This window comes from Seriola dumerili, unplaced genomic scaffold, assembly GCF_002260705.1.
Source record: "Seriola dumerili isolate Sdu_G_001 unplaced genomic scaffold, Sdu_1.0 BDQW01000149.1, whole genome shotgun sequence".
Taxonomy (NCBI): Eukaryota; Metazoa; Chordata; class Actinopteri; order Carangiformes; family Carangidae; genus Seriola; species Seriola dumerili.
Window position 1 is genome coordinate 329165 of NW_019174404.1, and position 17394 is coordinate 346558.

The following is a 17394-nucleotide window of genomic DNA, read 5'->3' on the forward strand; positions in this document are numbered from 1 at the left end:
GGGTGGAGCGTCTTGCTCTGCCGGGTGTTCACACTGGAAGTAAAGCCGTCAGTTCTGTGCGATAGTAACCACGTCGAACCTCCCACGTTACTGTGTGAGTGATCTACAGCCGAGTTCAAAGGACACAAGCCCTGCCCTTGAGTCTGCCCGCGAGAGCGGAGCAGCTTTCTTTATCAGGTGGAGGTTCTGCTGGGAGTCGGCCACTGCAGCCTCACTCAGCCTGGGAGACACTTTCTTCTGCTGGAGCTCGTCCACCAACCAGAGCCAAGATGCCCAAAACGGTAAGAGCTTCATGCTGTTTCTGACGAGATCATTAAACGTGTGACTGAAATGTTTCTCCAAGTTTGAAAAAGGGAGTGGTGGGTTTATAAAGTCTTCTGTAAGGTTTGTTGAAATGTTTGTGCGGATATAGAAACCACTGAGCTTCTAACTAATCATGTACGTTTTGATAGTTTTAGTCTCTTGTTGAACATCTTTTTTTTTTTTCTTCTTCTGGGAGTTATTTCCAAGAGACACCGATCCTTATTGGCATTTACTCATTAACCAAATGTAGAGTTTGACCCATGCTGCTCACATTCCTGGCAGAAACAATGCTGCTAAAATGCTTCTCCAACTGAGCCGTGTGTTGTTTGAGTGGTCGTGCAAACCTGATGATAATCACGTTATTACCTTTGGGGACACTGGAATGACTCCTGGATGTCCTGAATGACTTTCCCCAGCAACTCATGACTGTACGGTTTAACCTCTTTGATTTTCTGAGACTGTCAGCATTAATCAATTTTCCATCCAAAATTAAAAGAAACACCCTTCTGCACTTATTTGCTGAAAGTCCTGAATGCCCTCAGTAAGAGCTACTTAAGTATACAGCATCAGTCTGTAGGAGAGCTGATAAGAACGGCCGAGCTGTGCATTACGTCTGAAAACTCTGCGCTTGTATTGACACTCCAAGGAGAAAGGCTCTCTTAAGAGGTCACGCTGACGTCTGCCTCCAGTTCACTGACGTTAAACTAACTTGCAATCAAATTAATATCAGTCGTGGTGGCAGGTGCTGCTTGTGTTGTTCTGCAAGTTTAATATCGGCATAAATTTGAACAGTTAAACAGGAAAGTCAGACGTTTGTAGCTGCTAAAAACAAGTATAAACAAATAAAAAATAAAAACAATTCAATGGAGCAAGATACTGATTGATTGTAACAGATTACTGCTTTGGTCATGTCCACAGTCAGTGATTTGAGTCGGGGTCCGGCTGTGGCAGATGACAGTGGGGGGAAAAACCTCAGCGGGTGAAGCAGTTCTCTCACAATGAGTGGAGTCAGTTGAGAAACACTATGGACGCTTCATAAATGGATGTTCCAGTTTTTGTTGCCCAAGTTTCTGTGGTGTTTATCTTTATGACACCCGGGGCGTGCTCTTGTGTAACTTCATAAAACGATTGTGTAACTGCTTCAAGCCCAATTTGGCCACAGTAAGCCAGGGTCACACTGTCTCTCTATGTATCTTTGGTTTTCTTTTGGAAAATATTGACAATCACCCTCTTTGTGTCCTCTGGGAAATCCACTCCAGAGACACACAAGAGGCAGATTTATGTGCCAGTTGTTGTAAAAAAAAAAGTTGTTGATCTTAACTAGCAGTGGTGAAGACTAAAGGCAACTTGGCAAGCAGCGAGTATTTTGATATTTTAATCTGCCTATGCGCAACCTTGTGGCACCTCGCAAGGGTAGTCCAAAGTCTAATGAGATAGTGAGCAATTATGGTTTATGAACAATCCACTTCACAGCTCCACATTAAAGACATCCTTCACACAACTGACTATATTATTAATTATGGGTTTTTTTTGTTTTGTTTTCCCATGTAACAAGTCGTTTATTCATAATGTCCCCAAAAAAAAAAAAAAATTGAAATATTCCTGCAGAATTTAAGTGAAATCTCGCTCCAAAAACAGCTCTGAGAAATGCAAGATTCAGATTTATATTAAAAATTTAAATAAAAGAGCTGAACACTTGGACTGAAAGGAAACAGAAAACCTCTGTTGTCATGTGACTTAAAGACCTTTTTTGGTTTGGTTTTTTGTTGCAGGTCAACGTTCGCGTCACCACCATGGACGCGGAGCTGGAGTTCTCCTTCCACCCCAACACCACGGGGAAGCAGCTGTTTGACCAGGTCTGTATGTTACTCCTATGGACGAGAGCTTGCACAGGTTTATACCGGACGTTATCATCATCATCACCAGAGTTGTCTCAGCTGGCACCTTGAGAACTTATCACGTAATAAATTTCCTTTCATGTTGAACTGTATAATTACTAAGTGTATGATCGTAGTGAGTCACACAGTGAACGCTACCTGAAGCTGGACTCAGTCATAAACATGAGATACAGAGGTAAAATGTATACTTCTTAAATCAGTCAAAATTGGTAGGTGTTTTTAATTGTTATTTTTCATATTTTACAATTTCTTTCTTTTTTATTTTATAATATTTTTTTAATAATAGTCGATCAAGATGCTATAAGAAATTAGTTTCTTTTATTTTTTTTCAGAGGAAAAATATTTTTTAAATGACCAAACTTTCACTTTCAGGTGGGATAGCCCACTTGGTGTTAAATAGTTCAAGGTATTCATTTAAATTAATAATTAAAAATGACAATTTCAAATTGATAAATTCAGCAAATTGAGTTTATTAAAGCATTTGGTATCCTGACCACAGACTTAAGAGAGCCAGTAGAGTACAGTGTCTCAAAAACAGTGTTGCACTGTGTAAAAATACTTCATTACAAGTAAAAGTCCAACATTTAAAGTTTTGAGTAAAAGTAAAAAAGTATTGTCAAGAAAATGCACTTACTAGTAAAAGTATTCATTATGATAAATGATATGATAAATTGTTAGTGATGCATTAAGGTGGAATTCACATTTTACTGTTTTTAGATGGTCAAACTGGAACAAATCTAACCATATAAAACACTGTTGGGTAGTTTAATCTGAAACAGTTTATAAAATGTGTACACTCAGACACACGCTGAATTATCAATGACCTGATAACAACAGTGACATCACCACCCATCAGTGTGACGCCCTCCTTACCTGGATGATCTATAGAGTATAATTACCTAAACCTTTGCACTTGACAGGAAGGCAGGTCTGTGATAAAGTGGTCGTGAGGCTTTAAAGTATATTCAGCACCTCAGCTGCTGATCCAGCTGCTCAGAGTGAGACTGACGTGTCCGCAGTCTCCTCACAATCTGTCTCTTTTCTAATGACATCTTGTCCAAAGGTTGTCCTGAAGTTTGATGAAGACCCTGGTCTCTCTTGACTTAAAGGGAAGGAAGTCATGTTTCTATCATGTCTATAACCTTCTGTGTGTGTGTTTGTGTGTATGTGTGTGTGCGTGTGTCAGGTTGCCAGAACCATCGGACTGCGTGAGATGTGGTACTTCGGGCTGCAGTTTGTAGACGCCAAAGGATTCATCAACTGGCTGAGCTCTGAGAAGAAGGTGTGTTTGTGGTTTCACAGAGCAAGCGAGCGAGATGAGACTCTGTTGAGTCTTTCCACTCTGCACTCCGCACAAGTCTTTAAAAAGTCAATCGGCAATAGAATCACTCCAGAGTTGATTTTTAAAAAATGCGGCTGTTGGTTTTCGAAAGACGTCATGAACCATCGAGAACATCCGGACAGAGTCGAAACTTAAACACAGAGAAGCAGCGTTCAGTTTCTATGTTCCACACATCTGGAACAAACTCACAGAAAACTCCTCAGTTCTTTTAAAACAGGACTTTTCTATGTGCCACTGCAAACTTTTCAATTAAATTCAGCCTCATTTATTATATTTCTATTTTATTTGTTTATTGTCTCTCACTGCACTTTACCTTACAGCAACATATACTAAACTAGATAGATAGATAGATACTTTATTGATCCCTTAGGGGAAATTCCTAAATAAATATTACAGCTACACTCAACTTTACTCCAGTCTCAGTCCTGCTCAGCTCCACCAATAATCCTTTTACTCTACGAAACACCGACACTTCAAATGATATATTTAAATTGTATTTATATTATTTATTCACTATGGAAACTGTAACAAAATTTGTTACTTTTTATGTATTTTACTTGTTTTATTCCTATTTATTTTACTTAAATACCAGAAAAATACTATAAAAATACTAGAATTTAAAAACATATCGCCTGCACTTCCACCCTGAAAAAGCTCACTTAATAAATTATAAACATACAAACACACTTGCATGCAACAGTAAGAATCACCATGAAATTGGGACCAATTCTACTGTCTTTTCTACTGTACTATAACTCTGTTCTACTCTCTTTTCTCATCGTCACATCTGTCCGTGCTCTGCTCAGGTGATGGCCCAGGACGTGAAGAAGGAGACTCCCCTGCAGTTCAAACTGAGGGCCAAGTTTTACCCGGAGGACGTGGCCGAGGAGCTGATCCAGGACGTCACCAGGAGGCTCTTCTTCCTGCAGGTGAGGGAGGACATCCTGGGGGAGGACATCTACTGCCCTCCAGAGTCCGCCGTGCTGCTGGCCTCCTACGCCGTCCTGGCAAAGTACGGGGAGTACAGCAAGTCGGTGCACCACCCGGGTTACCTGTCCTCCGAGCGCCTGCTGCCCAAAAGGTGAGTGTGAGTTAAAATTCGACACATTGTTGGGGGCGAATGTTGGACAAAAAGAAGACGCACACCAAGTTATATCTACTGACGACCTGATAACGAGAATATTTCTGTGGCTCAGGATGTTAACCCAGGAACTATGTTTACCCTGTTTTATTTTATTTATTCTAAAGAGGTTCAATTATCTGGTAATACATTTGAAAATAGAATTTGAGGTGGTCTAAATGTTTTTTCTTTTTCTTTTTTATTATTCATTACTTATTTATATATTTGGTTAAGTTCTTGCAGATTGCTTAAGTGCCAAGTGAAAAAGATGTGCAGCTCCCTCTAATGTGAAAGATTCACCTCATCGTAAATTGTAAAACTTTTAGTGTTAAGAAGAAGAAGAAGAATTTAATCGTTTACTGACAAGGAAATACAAAAAAATACAAACGTCTGAATCTCACACAGTTAAATAACTGACTTAAGTTAAATAACTGACTCTGCTATTAACTATTAAATAAAAGAGGCTCAGAAAGGCGTGACAGTGCAGCATGTGTTTGGTTTATCCCTGTTTGTGTCGTAGACTGTATATAAGATATATGTATGTATACACACACTGTTGACATTTTGAGCAGTGTGAGTTGCTGATAGCTGGTGTCTCCCCTCAGAGTGATGGAGCAACACAAGCTGTCCAAGGACCAGTGGGAGGACAGGATCCAGGTGTGGCACGACGAGCACAGGTCGATGCTGAAGTAAGTGAAAAGTTTTAAGTTTTATCTTCATTTTAAATCAAGAAATAACATCTTACTCTTTGAAATGAAAAGTTAAATCCATATTTGCTGCAGACGCTGCATTACTGAGTCAGTTTGCTGACTTGTTACTTGTTGCAGTTTATTTTGTCACAGTGAAAAAGTGAAATGGTTTCATGTGAAAAATAAAAACAAAAAGTAAACACACAATTCAGCGTGCCACTATCCTGTAAGGCTGCTGCTGCACTGGAGTTAAAATGCCTCACTTTTACAGAATCCACATTTATTTATGATATTTTTATTTTATTTTATTGGTCACTGAACATTTGTATTTATTTCACTAGGTAAAGCTAAATGTACATTTTGATGTGCGGCCCCTGAGTGGAGGCCGACAGGGCGATGAGTAAAACATGAAACAAGAACAGACACTTTGGTGAATTAAACCCCTTGATCTTCAGCCTCAAATCTACTTATTGAATATGAATTCTTCTGAATCCTTTATTGAATCTATTTTGGTTTAGCTTTCAATATTTTGTTGGTAACTAAAGGTTAATATTTAACAATTAAAAATTCAAGGATTTAAAGGTTCAATAGGTGACTTTTATGAAAACGTTGCACTTTACTGAATGAAAACAACCGATCGGGTCGTCAGATACCAACACCTTGGCGTTGGTATTTAACAGAATGACTCCCGACACCAGCAGTGTTATGAATTGCACTTTAGAAAGACAAAGAGAGAGAAGAAGAAATAATCAATAATAAATTAGTTGGGACTTTGAGCTGAACAAATCTGAATGGGTCGACCCTGCTTTTAGTTTTAGTCTGAGAAACTTTAAAAGTTTAAATCTGGTGTCTGAGGTCAACCTGCTGCAGTTGGAAGTCACTTTTCTGTCTCACCTGTTTGAGTAAACGATGAATTAATGTATTAATTATGAAATAATACCATAAAATTGTCAGATGATTCACATTCAAACAGTCGAGCCTGTGTGTATTCTGACATTTTCCCACTTGTCCGTCCAACCTGAACAGGGAGGAGGCGATGATCGAGTACCTGAAGATCGCTCAGGACCTGGAGATGTACGGCGTCAACTACTTTGAGATCAAGAACAAGAAGGGCACGGACCTGTGGCTGGGAGTCGACGCTCTGGGACTCAACATCTACGAGAAGGAGGACAGGCAAGTCAATAAACACAGTGTCTCGATTCACTGTTTATGCAGGGGAGTCCTTCTTTTATTAACGTTGCATGTGCGGAGTTCATCGACCTGATGACACACAGCCGTAGACAGGAGGGCAACACACGAGCGGTCACACCTCGGTCATCGACCCCCCGCTGCCTTCCCTCTCGGTCGGTCAGGCTTTAAATAACACGTTTGATGGTGTGGCGGTTGTTTTTAAGAGGCCGTTAACGTGAACACACACTCGCTCTCTCACTGGTCTTTCCTCTGTTACCAACTGCGTGTTTTCTGTCTGTAATGAACATGCCGTTAAGTATGTTTGATCTCCTCTTCTCTCCGTCCTCCAGGCTGTCTCCAAAGATCGGATTCCCCTGGAGCGAGATTAGAAACATTTCTTTCAATGATAAGAAATTCGTCATCAAGCCCATAGACAAGAAATCCCCTGTAAGTATTCCACAAGTTTAACCATCCTCAGCAGTGACTGCATTTGTGTGTGAATGTGCAGTTGTCTAGCAGCATCAGTGTTGTCTATGCAAATGGACGAGCAACATTTTTAGTTTAACCGGTAATATTTGTTTTCAGTTCGTCACGCCCGTCTCACTCTCGTGGACACGATATCTCAGTAACGCCTCGACAGAACTTCTTCAAATTTGGCTCAAACATTTGCTAGGACTCAAGGATGTGCTGATTATATTTTGGGGGTCAAAGGTCAAGGGTGTGGTGACCTCACAAAAAACAGTTTTGGCCATGTGAACGCATTATCTCCGTAACGCCTTGAGGGTATTTCTTAAAATTTGGTAAAAAAAAACATTCACCTGGACTCTAGGACAAACTTAATAGATTTTGGTGGCTAAAGGTCAAAGGTCAAGGTCACGGTGACCTCACAAAACACTTTTTTAGCCCTAACTCACGACTAATATTTTATATGACTCTGGATAAACAGGGACGTAACCTGAAACTAGTGGCGGAGGCAGACAACCGGCGAGGAGGTGATTCTAGTTTAGGGTGATTAGTGCAACAACAAAACCTTCTGGATTACTGACACATTTATTGTGAAGTCTATTAAGGCACATGCTCCCAGTTAAATAAACCAATGAATAAATATTAAATAACCCTACTTACATACCGGACTCATCTTATTTAAATGTCTTTTGATATTGTCTCGTGTTTCCTCTAATACTTTGCCTTTTAACACTCTATGTAAAGCACTTTGAATCACCTTGTTGTTAAAAGCTGCTGAGCAAATAAACCTGCAAACACCCACAAAATGATTTCGGTTATTGTTCCCTGTCATAATCATTGTCCTTGGAGAAAAGGGATTTAAACATGAATCTACATGAGGCTTTTACCGTCGCTGAAATGACGTTTCCTGTTTTTATTTTCGTCTTTTTAAGGATTTTATATTCTATGCTCCACGGCTGCGAGTCAACAAGCGCATCCTCCAGCTGTGCATGGGCAACCACGAGCTGTACATGCGCCGCCGCAAGACCGACAGCATCGAGGTCCAGCAGATGAAGGCTCAGGCCAAAGAGGAGAGGCTGCAGAAGAAGCTGGAGAGGTGGGTGAAGCGTTGCTGGTGAAAACTACTCCGTCCTCACACAGACAGGAGAATTTGGGATTTGAACTCGGTTTTCTTTGTGTCGCGCAGGGATCAGCTGGAGAGGGAGAAGAAGAAGAGGGAGACCATCGAGAAAGAGAAGGAGCAGATGGAGAGTGAGAAGCAGGAGCTGATGATGAGGCTGTACCAGTTTGAGGAGACGACCAAGAGAGCAGAGAGAGGTGAGACACACAGACTCTTTACAGACCGTAGACAAACGATTTCAGTCTTTAAGTCTTAATTTCTTCACAGATTTCAAAGCTGGAGTAACGAGACTTTACTGCCCTCTGCTGTTTATCTGCTTTACATCCACCAAAAAGTTAAATTCCGTTATTTATTTAAGTGTTTAAACTTCCATGATCTGTCACGTTTTGATTTTTGACTGACTTATGAAGCTCATCATAACAATAATTTGACTGTGGTAAGAAATAAACTCTAGTTTCAAGGCTTGAAAGTCTTGAGTGAAAGTTCCCTGAAGCCCCATTTAATGAGCATTAAAATGTATTTAAAATGTACATGTTTTAATTGCAGATGATCAATGTATGGGATTTCTGGGGAGATATGATTGAGTGATTTTTGATAATGTCCAAACAAGCGTGTAACACGGAGCATTATTCTAGCAACATGCATCTAGCAAACAAAACTTTAAGTCTGCGGTTCCCAACCTGGGGCCCCAAAAGGGCTCCACAACATTATAAAAAGGTAATTAGATAATTAAAGTGAAAAATGTTTCTGTTACTTTAAATTAAGTTTCTTTTCTTCTGACTTTTCCCTAATTTTTTGCGGGTTTTCTTCATGTGAAATACGACGTGTTTCATGCGTCTTTAGGGCGGTAAAAACTCTCAGACTGCTCACAAGTAGACACTGGTTCATTTTAAGGGTCCACGAGCCACAAAGTGAGGAACCACAGCTGAAATAGTGTAAACGTGTGTTATTTCACAAATGTAAAATTGTCCCAGAAAAGCACCAAGATGCTTTTACCGGCCTGTATTTTAACACCGACCGCACTTGACAAATGTCCCTGTGTTTCCCGGACTTCGTCGTGCAGAGCTTCAGGAGCAGCTGGACCGGGCCATGAGGCTGGAGGAGGAGAGGAGGAGGGTGGAGCAGGAGGCATCCCGGCTGGAGACTGAGAGGATGGAGGCCATAATAGCCAAGGAGGAGCTGGCCAGGCAGGCGGAGGACCAGATCAAGAGCCAGGAGCAGCTGGTGAGTGCACGGAAAAACTCAAGATCCTTCACGTGAGAAAAAAGCTCACGGTAGAAAAAAAAAAACACTCATTACAAAATAAATCTCCTCCATCCAGGATAAACACACATTAAGAGTTTAAACTGCACATCCTTCGGTTTGGGTGATTTTTACTGGGATTACATTCATCATGAGAAAATGATCTGAAACTCTTTCTCACAATAAAACTCTTGAAAATTAAACCCAAACATGTTTATGTTTTTATAATGATTCTTTGAGCTCATTGAAGTTTAAAGTGAAATGTGAAAGTTTCTGCAGCTTTCAGGCGAGATTTATTCACTTCACGTTCAAACTACTGTTAAATAAATGGTGAATTCTAGTCATAGGAGTTTGATCTCTCGTCCTTTTTCTTTGTCCATTTACTCATAAAGTGACAACGTGTTGGGATGATTGAGTTTGGCGAGGTAAACAGGTATCTGTTCTTGTTTTTTTTCTCCTTTCCTTTCCTCCCCCAGGCTGCAGAGCTGGTTGAGTACAGCGCCAAGATCGCTGCGCTGGAGGAGGCCAAGAGAGTCAAGGAGGAAGAGGCTGAGTCATGGCACAACAAGGTGAGTTTCCAGCCTGCGATCAAAGGGCTCCTCGAAGTCACGGGGATTAACCTGGACAATGTCCAAATCTAACATCAGCTGGTTGTGTTTTTGTTTTGTTTTTTGCCACCTGTACAGTTCGCCTTCAGCTATCCATGATGTATTTATTATAGAACAAACTGGACAACACACCTCTTTGGCCTGTAATAAACACTATAATGAAGCTGTGTGCAGTTCTATAATTAGGTTCTATACGTACGTGTGTCCCACGCTCGTGGACACGATATCTCAGTAACACCTTGACGGAACTTCTTCAAATTTGGTAAAAACATTAGCTAGGACTCAAGGATGAACTGATTAGATTTGGATTTGGTGGTATAAGGTCAAAGGTCCAGGTCACAATGACCTCAGAAAACACTTTTTAGCCATTACTCAAGATGACAAGCAGGAATTATGGAAAGATTTCTAGTTGTCTTTTGTCTTTTAGTGCAACATCTCACATGAGCATGTCACACTGCGATCGTCTGACACATTTTACTTGTGACAAATAGACCCATTAATTCTTGACCCATTTTGTTGCCAGAAATAAAACCGAGCTGACATCCAGCATCAGTAACTGAGACTGAAACTACAACCTGAGATCAGGGGACACTTCGCCTGCTGGTTTCATTTGTCCTTAAACTTGTGATACTGATACTGAGAAAGTCAATCAGACTCCGGCGCAGTGAATGACCCCGATACCCGTCATAACCTGTTTTTCTATATGTGTGTGCCTCAGATGTAAATGAGCTTTTTTAGGCTACAACTCTGGTTCATTTACAGTTTTATATTCTCTTGACCAATGAGCTCTGTCCCTGTCAACCTCCACCCCAGGCCAAGGAAGTGGAGGAGAATCTGATGAAGACGAAGGAGGAGCTGCACACCGTGATGACCTCAGTCCCTGCAGCCCCTCCTCCTGCTCCCTCCTCCTCCTCCTCCTCCTCCTCGGACAGCGACCGCGACCACGAGCACAGCGAGGAGCACAGCGAGGAGCACAGCGAGGAGCACAGCACCTACAGCGCCGAGCTGCAGACGCAGGACATCAACGACCACCGCCAGGAGGAGGACAGGCTCACCGAGGCCGAGAAGAACGAGCGGCTGCAGAAACAGCTCATGGTGAGTCCCGCGTCGAACATGCTCACTACGAAGAAATGTAGTTACAAGGTGCAGCGGCATTAGAAGAAATGTATAATATATAATCAATATGACAGTATATGAAGAGGGTTTTATTCCTCCACGCCGGCGACAGTTGTTTTCAGGTTGACCGTCAGTCTCATTCTCGTGGACACGATATCTCAGTAACACTTTGACAGAACTTATTCAAATTTGGCAGAAATAATTCACTAGGACTCAAGGACAAACAGTTTAGATCTTGGAGGTCAAAGGTCAGCGGCGTGGTGACCCCACCAAACACAGTTTTGGCCTTGTGAACACAATATCTCTGTAATGCCTTGAAGGAACTTCTTCAAATTTGGTAAAAAACCTTCACCTGGGCCTAAGGACAAACAAAATTAGAGTTAGCTGGCTAAAGGTTAAAGTTCAAAGGTCAAGTTCAGGTTGACCTAAAAAAAACCAAACAAACATGATTTTGGCCTTGTGAACACATTATCTCTAGAACTCCTCCCCCTTCACATTTCGCACAAATTTTAACTTGAACTCAAGGACGAAGTGATTAGACACTAGAATGGTCAAAGGTCAAAGGTCAAGGCCTCGGTGACCTCAGAAAACCCTTTTTAGCCATTACTCCAAACTTCACACAGAAATTGAGACAAAATTTCACACGTGGTTCATATTTTCTACGACTGTGGAAAAACAGGGGTGTAACCTGAAAGTAGTCTGAGCGGCGGAGGGATACAACCACGAGGAGGTGACTCTACTTTCCCTGTAAAGTGGATTAAGTCTAAAAAAAAAAGAAAAAAAGTGCATCGTCGTGCTTGAATAAGTGAAATTTGTTCCCTCCACAGGCCCTGAGCTCGGAGCTGGAAGAAGCCCGAGACGACGACAAGAAGACCCAGAACGACCTGCTGCACGCCGAGAACGTCCGAGTCGGCCGCGACAAGTACAAGACCCTGCGTCAGATCCGTCAGGGCAACACCAAGCAGAGGATTGATGAGTTTGAGGCCTTGTAGAAACCTCAGAGACCTTCAAGGTCTCTCCCAAATACCTCGTTCCTCCCTCCCATTTCAGCATCTTTTAATTCAAAGTGTGATGTAATTGTAGTCACACCTGATCTTAGCATGGAGCCGATGTGTGTAATAGGACCTCCATGCGTTTTGCTTGAAAGCACTGTGTTTTATTTTTTCTTTGTAGCCCTCAAACATCTCCAACGTGCTGTTTAGTCCCATTAAGACCCGACGCTAAACGACCACGTGTATATCACCTTGAAAGACGGAGCTTAAAGCTGCGTTTTCCCGATAAACTGTCTGAACAAAGCAGGTATGTGAGGTGCACTGTGGAAAACATATATATGTATGTGTCATGATAAATGATCAGAAAGGTTTATTGCGATTTGGCTCCGCAGTTTTGTTATTGTACCAACCTGAAGTGGTTAAATGTCATTTTGTGTTGTAGATGTCACATATTTAAACCACTGCCTTTTATAGATTTAGATTTTGACGAATAATTTTAACTATTAAATAGTATAAAAAAGTGTAAAAAAAACAGCACAGCACCTTTCAGAGGCATTTTGGTTTAATAAGTGACTTAAAATGATTATCAGAAATGTTGATGATTAATTTTCTGTCAATCATTTAACCCATTAACAGTTTCGGGTCTTCTGCCTTGTACACCTGTTGTCATGTGTGTCCAGATAATGCCATTTATTTAATTGGTTTTAATATTCTTATGATCATACATAGTGTTTAAATTGATGGGTTTTATGATTGTACATGTACACGTGTTTATACGAGGGAAGTTTTCCTGTGTTTCCGATTGGATTTGCTTCCTGCTTTTACCACACGGGAACATCTGACACCGGTTTTTATTTAAAACAACCTTAATCCTTTGAGTTTGGAATTTAAAGGACATTCAAATGTCATTATCACAGGTGGAATATTATAGATAATAGATCATGTGATTTACTCTTAAAGAAGCCACAAGGAAGAGCCCAAACTGAAGATTCAGATATGCAGGGTGGTTCACACACTCCCAAAAAAAAAACATTGGATCCTACATTTCCCATAATGCAATTGAATCAATAGCATCTTTCATTAGACCCTCCCTGTCTCCTAAAACTCTTTGCTGATTGGTGCTGGACTTCATAAAAAGTGTAAAGTGCAGCTTTAAATTCAGGCAAAGAGACAGTGATAACCCTGTTATTAAACTTTATAGGGGATATCTCATGAATATTAAAATAATAATAAAAAACAAAAAAACAACAACTTTACATTCTGGTTGAGTATCATAATAACACTCCTTTATTCTGTGTGTGTGACACAAGTTGTGTGTTTGAGCTGAAGAATCCTGTTCACCGTGAGGAGGATGTGCGTTTTGAAATGTTTGCTCACTGACAGGAGGGTTATCATTAGGTTGCTAGACAACTTGTGAAGCCAGTGGAGCTGCTCTGTTTAAATAGCCACTAGGTAAATATTTTACCTGTGAATGAACACATGAATCATACGCCAAGTCATATTTGACGACGTTACCTACCTGTTGGAGGCTGATCATCATCTCTGCTGCTGAGTGTGTGTGTGTGTGTGTATGTGTGTGTGTCCTCAGAGAAAAGACAAACTGTTTATTTTGGCCTCAGGGATAGTGGATGTGTGTGTGTGTGTGTGTGTGTGTGTGTGTGTGTGTGTGTGTGTGTGTGTGTGCGCGCGCTCAAAGGTGGGCTCTTGATTTTTAAAGCCGCTACTCCAAGAAGCTGTGGGATTGCCCTGTGTTTCTTTTCTGCAGATTCTAAATATAAGTCGGTGACAAATAGTCCAAATACAGTAGCAACCCAACTGTGATGTGGGGGTGGTGCTGAGAGAGCGGCTCCGTCTCCAGAGTCCCTTCTGTTGGATCCGGAGTCCGTCAGGAGAAGGTCGCAGAGAGTCTCAGCTCCCACCTGCGCTGTACCTCCCTTTTTTTCTTCCTCCTCTTCTTCTTCTCCTTCTTCTTCTTCTTCTTCTTCTTCGTATCCTCTTTATTTATCATGAAGAGACAAAACGCCAGGACCCTCGCGCTCATCATCAGCATCCTCACCTACCTGGTGGTCGGAGCGGCCGTGTTCGAGACGCTGGAGTCCAAACAGGAGAAGAGTCACAAGAGGAAGCTCGACGCCAGAAAGTACGAGCTCATGCGCAAATACAACTTGACCAAAGAGAACTTCGAGGAGCTGGAGCACGTCGTCCTCCACCTCAAACCTCACAAAGCGGGGGTGCAGTGGAAGTTCGCCGGGTCCTTTTACTTCGCCATCACTGTGATTACGACCATCGGTAAAGATGTTATTGTTTATCGATCGATGAGGCTGAGATCAGTTACGTTTCATTGATAGATGCTCAGCACAGGGCTGTAGCCAGGGAGGCAGAGGTACTGAGGTCTTTAATCCACATTAACCCCCCCCCCTCAGAAATACTTACACAAATGTAATGTATTATATTATATATAAGTATTTATATCAAGGGTGATGTGTCACCTATAAGGGGATATATTATGATCACATATACATCCTCTGGATATATGAAGATGTACAAATATATATATATATAGTATAGTATAGTATATATGTTAACAATATATATTCAATTTATATATGTCACTTATTAAAACAACAGAAATTGTTGTTTTTCTTATTAATTTCTCATTAATTTAAACAGTTTTTAACACTTACTGACGGGCTTTGTGATGGATATATATTTATGTAACATATGTCTACAATATATAGGCTAGACATTTATGTTAATATATGTAATCGTTCTAATTTCTAATAGGTTTCATATATAGCCTAATACATGTGTTTTTATTTCATATGTTCATATATTTCATTTGCGTGTGGGCCAAGCACAATTCTGCAAAACTGTCTTTTCTTAAAAATTTGATATTGTTCATTGGTCAATATCTCAATAGTCTTTTAGCACAGCCTGAAGCCACAGCTCATACTGTTTGTGTGTGACAAACAAAAGATTTGAATTCATTATTCTACATCTATTTAACTATTAACCCTTCTCAGGTTGACGGATCTTATAAACATCTTTGTTATAGTTCAGTAGAAATATGGTTTCAGTGCTGTTGGACTCTGTAGACTTACGTATCATACGAGATCATATGTGACTCAGCCTCTCAAATTTGGTTAAAGTCATCCATTTATCTACTATTTTGCTCATATATTGCGCTTCTTCATGAACCTATAGACCTTTGTGAACCCATTTCAAGCACCAGAACAATTCATCCACATCAGTAAAGGTTTGTTTTCACAAAATATTTGAAGAATTTTTCAGCATTTGGGCAAAATGATCTGTTTGCACTTTGTTCTACGACAAAAAAAGGGGCTCGTTATGAAAGAGCTGATATTGTTCTGAAAATCGTGACATAAAACATTTGGGTTTTATGTTATAAGGTGAATTTAAGAAATAATGTAGAAATCGAGAAAATGCCCTTTGACCTCAGAGAGGATAAAACTGAGAGAAAATAAAAAGTCTAAATGCTCCACTCATTCAGTGTCATAGTGTTTCAGACTGGTTATTTTTATGGCTTTAAACAGCTGTTTGTTTATTTTAAGGAGCCATTTCTAGGATGAAATCTTACGTTTGACTGCATCAGAAATTGTTCTGAAATTGCATTTCTACATATTTATAATTCATGACACATTTTATGTTTGTCTGTAACTCATTGCGTTTGCTGCCTTTCTTTGCCAGGACACCCTTTAAAATATATGATTAGGAATTATTTTAGAAGCATTTTATCTCATTTAGACTTTTCTGATTAATATCGGTTACTTTAATTAATAGATTAAATACTGGGGGATATCACTTTGGTGGGACAAAAACTAAATTCCAACATTTCTTTTTCTTTCTTTCTTAATTTCTTGGATTAAAACAGTCAAATCTAAGAATATCAGACTCAGCCCCTGCGTGTAATTGTAAAAACACCGAAACGCCTTTTCAAGTCTCTGTTACCGAAGCAACAGCGGCGCCCTGGCTCAGTGTCTGTCATTGCAATCGGGGGCCACTTCAGGCGAATTCAGGCAGAGAAAGTGACGACTTCCTGGTTTATTTCCAGTGTTTACAACATCCCAGCTGACAACAGCGTGGGAGTTATAAATACATAGCTGTTAATTCACAATGTTAAAGTCGAGCTGAATGGTGTGACGGGTTTTCCATTAACGGGAGGATTTAGTGGGAGTGGGTGTTGGGTTTCCTGTGGATTTTCAGTCAGACAATGATTTTGAAATGATAAATTTATTACAGGAGCTTGATGTCGAGCTGCCTCACCACAACACGAAACCACAGAGCACCTTCATAGAGCCCACGTAATGAAAATGTTGTTGTTGCCGTCACTCAGGTTATGGTCACGCCGCGCCCAGCACCGACTCAGGGAAGGTGTTCTGCATGTTCTACGCCCTCCTGGGGATCCCTCTCACCCTGGTCATGTTCCAGAGCCTGGGCGAGCGGATCAACACCTTCGTCCGGTACCTGCTGCACCAAGCCAAGAAGTGCCTGGGGATGCGTCAGACCGAGGTCTCCATGGCGAACATGGTGACGGTGGGCTTCTTCTCGTGCATGAGCACTCTGTGTGTGGGGGCCGCGGCGTTCTCCCACTGCGAGGGCTGGAGCTTCCTCCACGCGTTCTACTACTGCTTCATCACGCTGACTACCATCGGGTTCGGAGACTACGTGGCTCTGCAGAAGGACGACGCGCTGCAGAACGACCCTCGGTACGTGGCCTTCTGCTTCGTTTACATCCTGATGGGCCTGACGGTGATCGGAGCGTTCCTCAACCTGGTGGTGCTTCGCTTCCTGACCATGAACACTGAGGACGAGCGGAGGGACGCCAAACAGAAGGCCCTGATGTCCGTCAGCAAGTCCAGAGGAGAGGTGGCTCGTCTTATACCTGTCTCGGCCTCCACTTCCTCCACACCTGTAGCAGAGGACACCGCAAAGGCAAGAGATTTAAAAGGTGTCTACACTGAGGTGCTTCACTTCCAGACTATATGCTCCTGCTTGTGGTACAGGAGCAAGGAGAAGCTGCAGGGCTCCATACCGACTATGATCCCTCAGGAGCTGACGTTCTCCGATGCCTACCTGCAGCAGAACAGTAACTGCCCTCACTACATGGAGCCGGGGTCGACAGGCTGCGTTTGCAGTCCACGTCAGTGCACGAGCATAAGCTCCATAACGACGGGCCTGCACATCCTCTCTCCGTTCAGGGTGTTCAAGAGACGCAGCTCCGTCTAGCCTTTCAATACGGCACAAATGTGTCCGTCCCGCCAAAGTGGACAACTCATGATTGGCAGTCCTCACGGCAAAGACAACTAAT

The 17394-nt window shown here is 41.5% G+C and overlaps 2 protein-coding genes across 2 annotated transcripts; both read left to right on the forward strand.

Annotated features, from left to right (window-relative positions):
* The first annotated feature begins 21 nt into the window (after window positions 1–21).
* Window positions 22–12443, forward strand: LOC111225486 (ezrin-like). The gene is made up of 13 exons (XM_022750398.1): window positions 22–281; window positions 2076–2159; window positions 3388–3483; window positions 4350–4624; window positions 5269–5352; window positions 6379–6525; window positions 6873–6969; window positions 7920–8083; window positions 8174–8304; window positions 9171–9331; window positions 9826–9918; window positions 10771–11052; window positions 11901–12443. The coding sequence occupies exons 1-13, from the start codon at window positions 270–272 to the stop codon at window positions 12063–12065; spliced, it is 1791 nt and encodes a 596-aa protein (XP_022606119.1). The 5' UTR covers window positions 22–269; the 3' UTR covers window positions 12066–12443.
* Window positions 12444–14048: 1605 nt separating this feature from the next.
* On the forward strand, window positions 14049–17312 carry LOC111226049 (potassium channel subfamily K member 3-like). Its single transcript, XM_022751133.1, has 2 exons — window positions 14049–14354; window positions 16420–17312. The coding sequence occupies exons 1-2, from the start codon at window positions 14072–14074 to the stop codon at window positions 17310–17312; spliced, it is 1176 nt and encodes a 391-aa protein (XP_022606854.1). The 5' UTR covers window positions 14049–14071.
* Window positions 17313–17394: the final 82 nt, after the last annotated feature.

Excerpts from the sequence above, each read along its gene's own strand:
- LOC111225486 (XM_022750398.1), top strand. Across the intron at positions 6,970-7,919 it reads CCATAGACAAGAAATCCCCT|GATTTTATATTCTATGCTCC; the intron begins GTAAGTATTCCA and ends CGTCTTTTTAAG. Across the intron at positions 11,053-11,900 it reads GGCTGCAGAAACAGCTCATG|GCCCTGAGCTCGGAGCTGGA; the intron begins GTGAGTCCCGCG and ends TTCCCTCCACAG.
- LOC111226049 (XM_022751133.1), top strand. The coding sequence starts at position 14,072 with ATGAAGAGACAAAACGCCAGGACCCTCGCGCTCATCATCAGCATCCTC. Across the intron at positions 14,355-16,419 it reads CACTGTGATTACGACCATCG|GTTATGGTCACGCCGCGCCC; the intron begins GTAAAGATGTTA and ends GCCGTCACTCAG.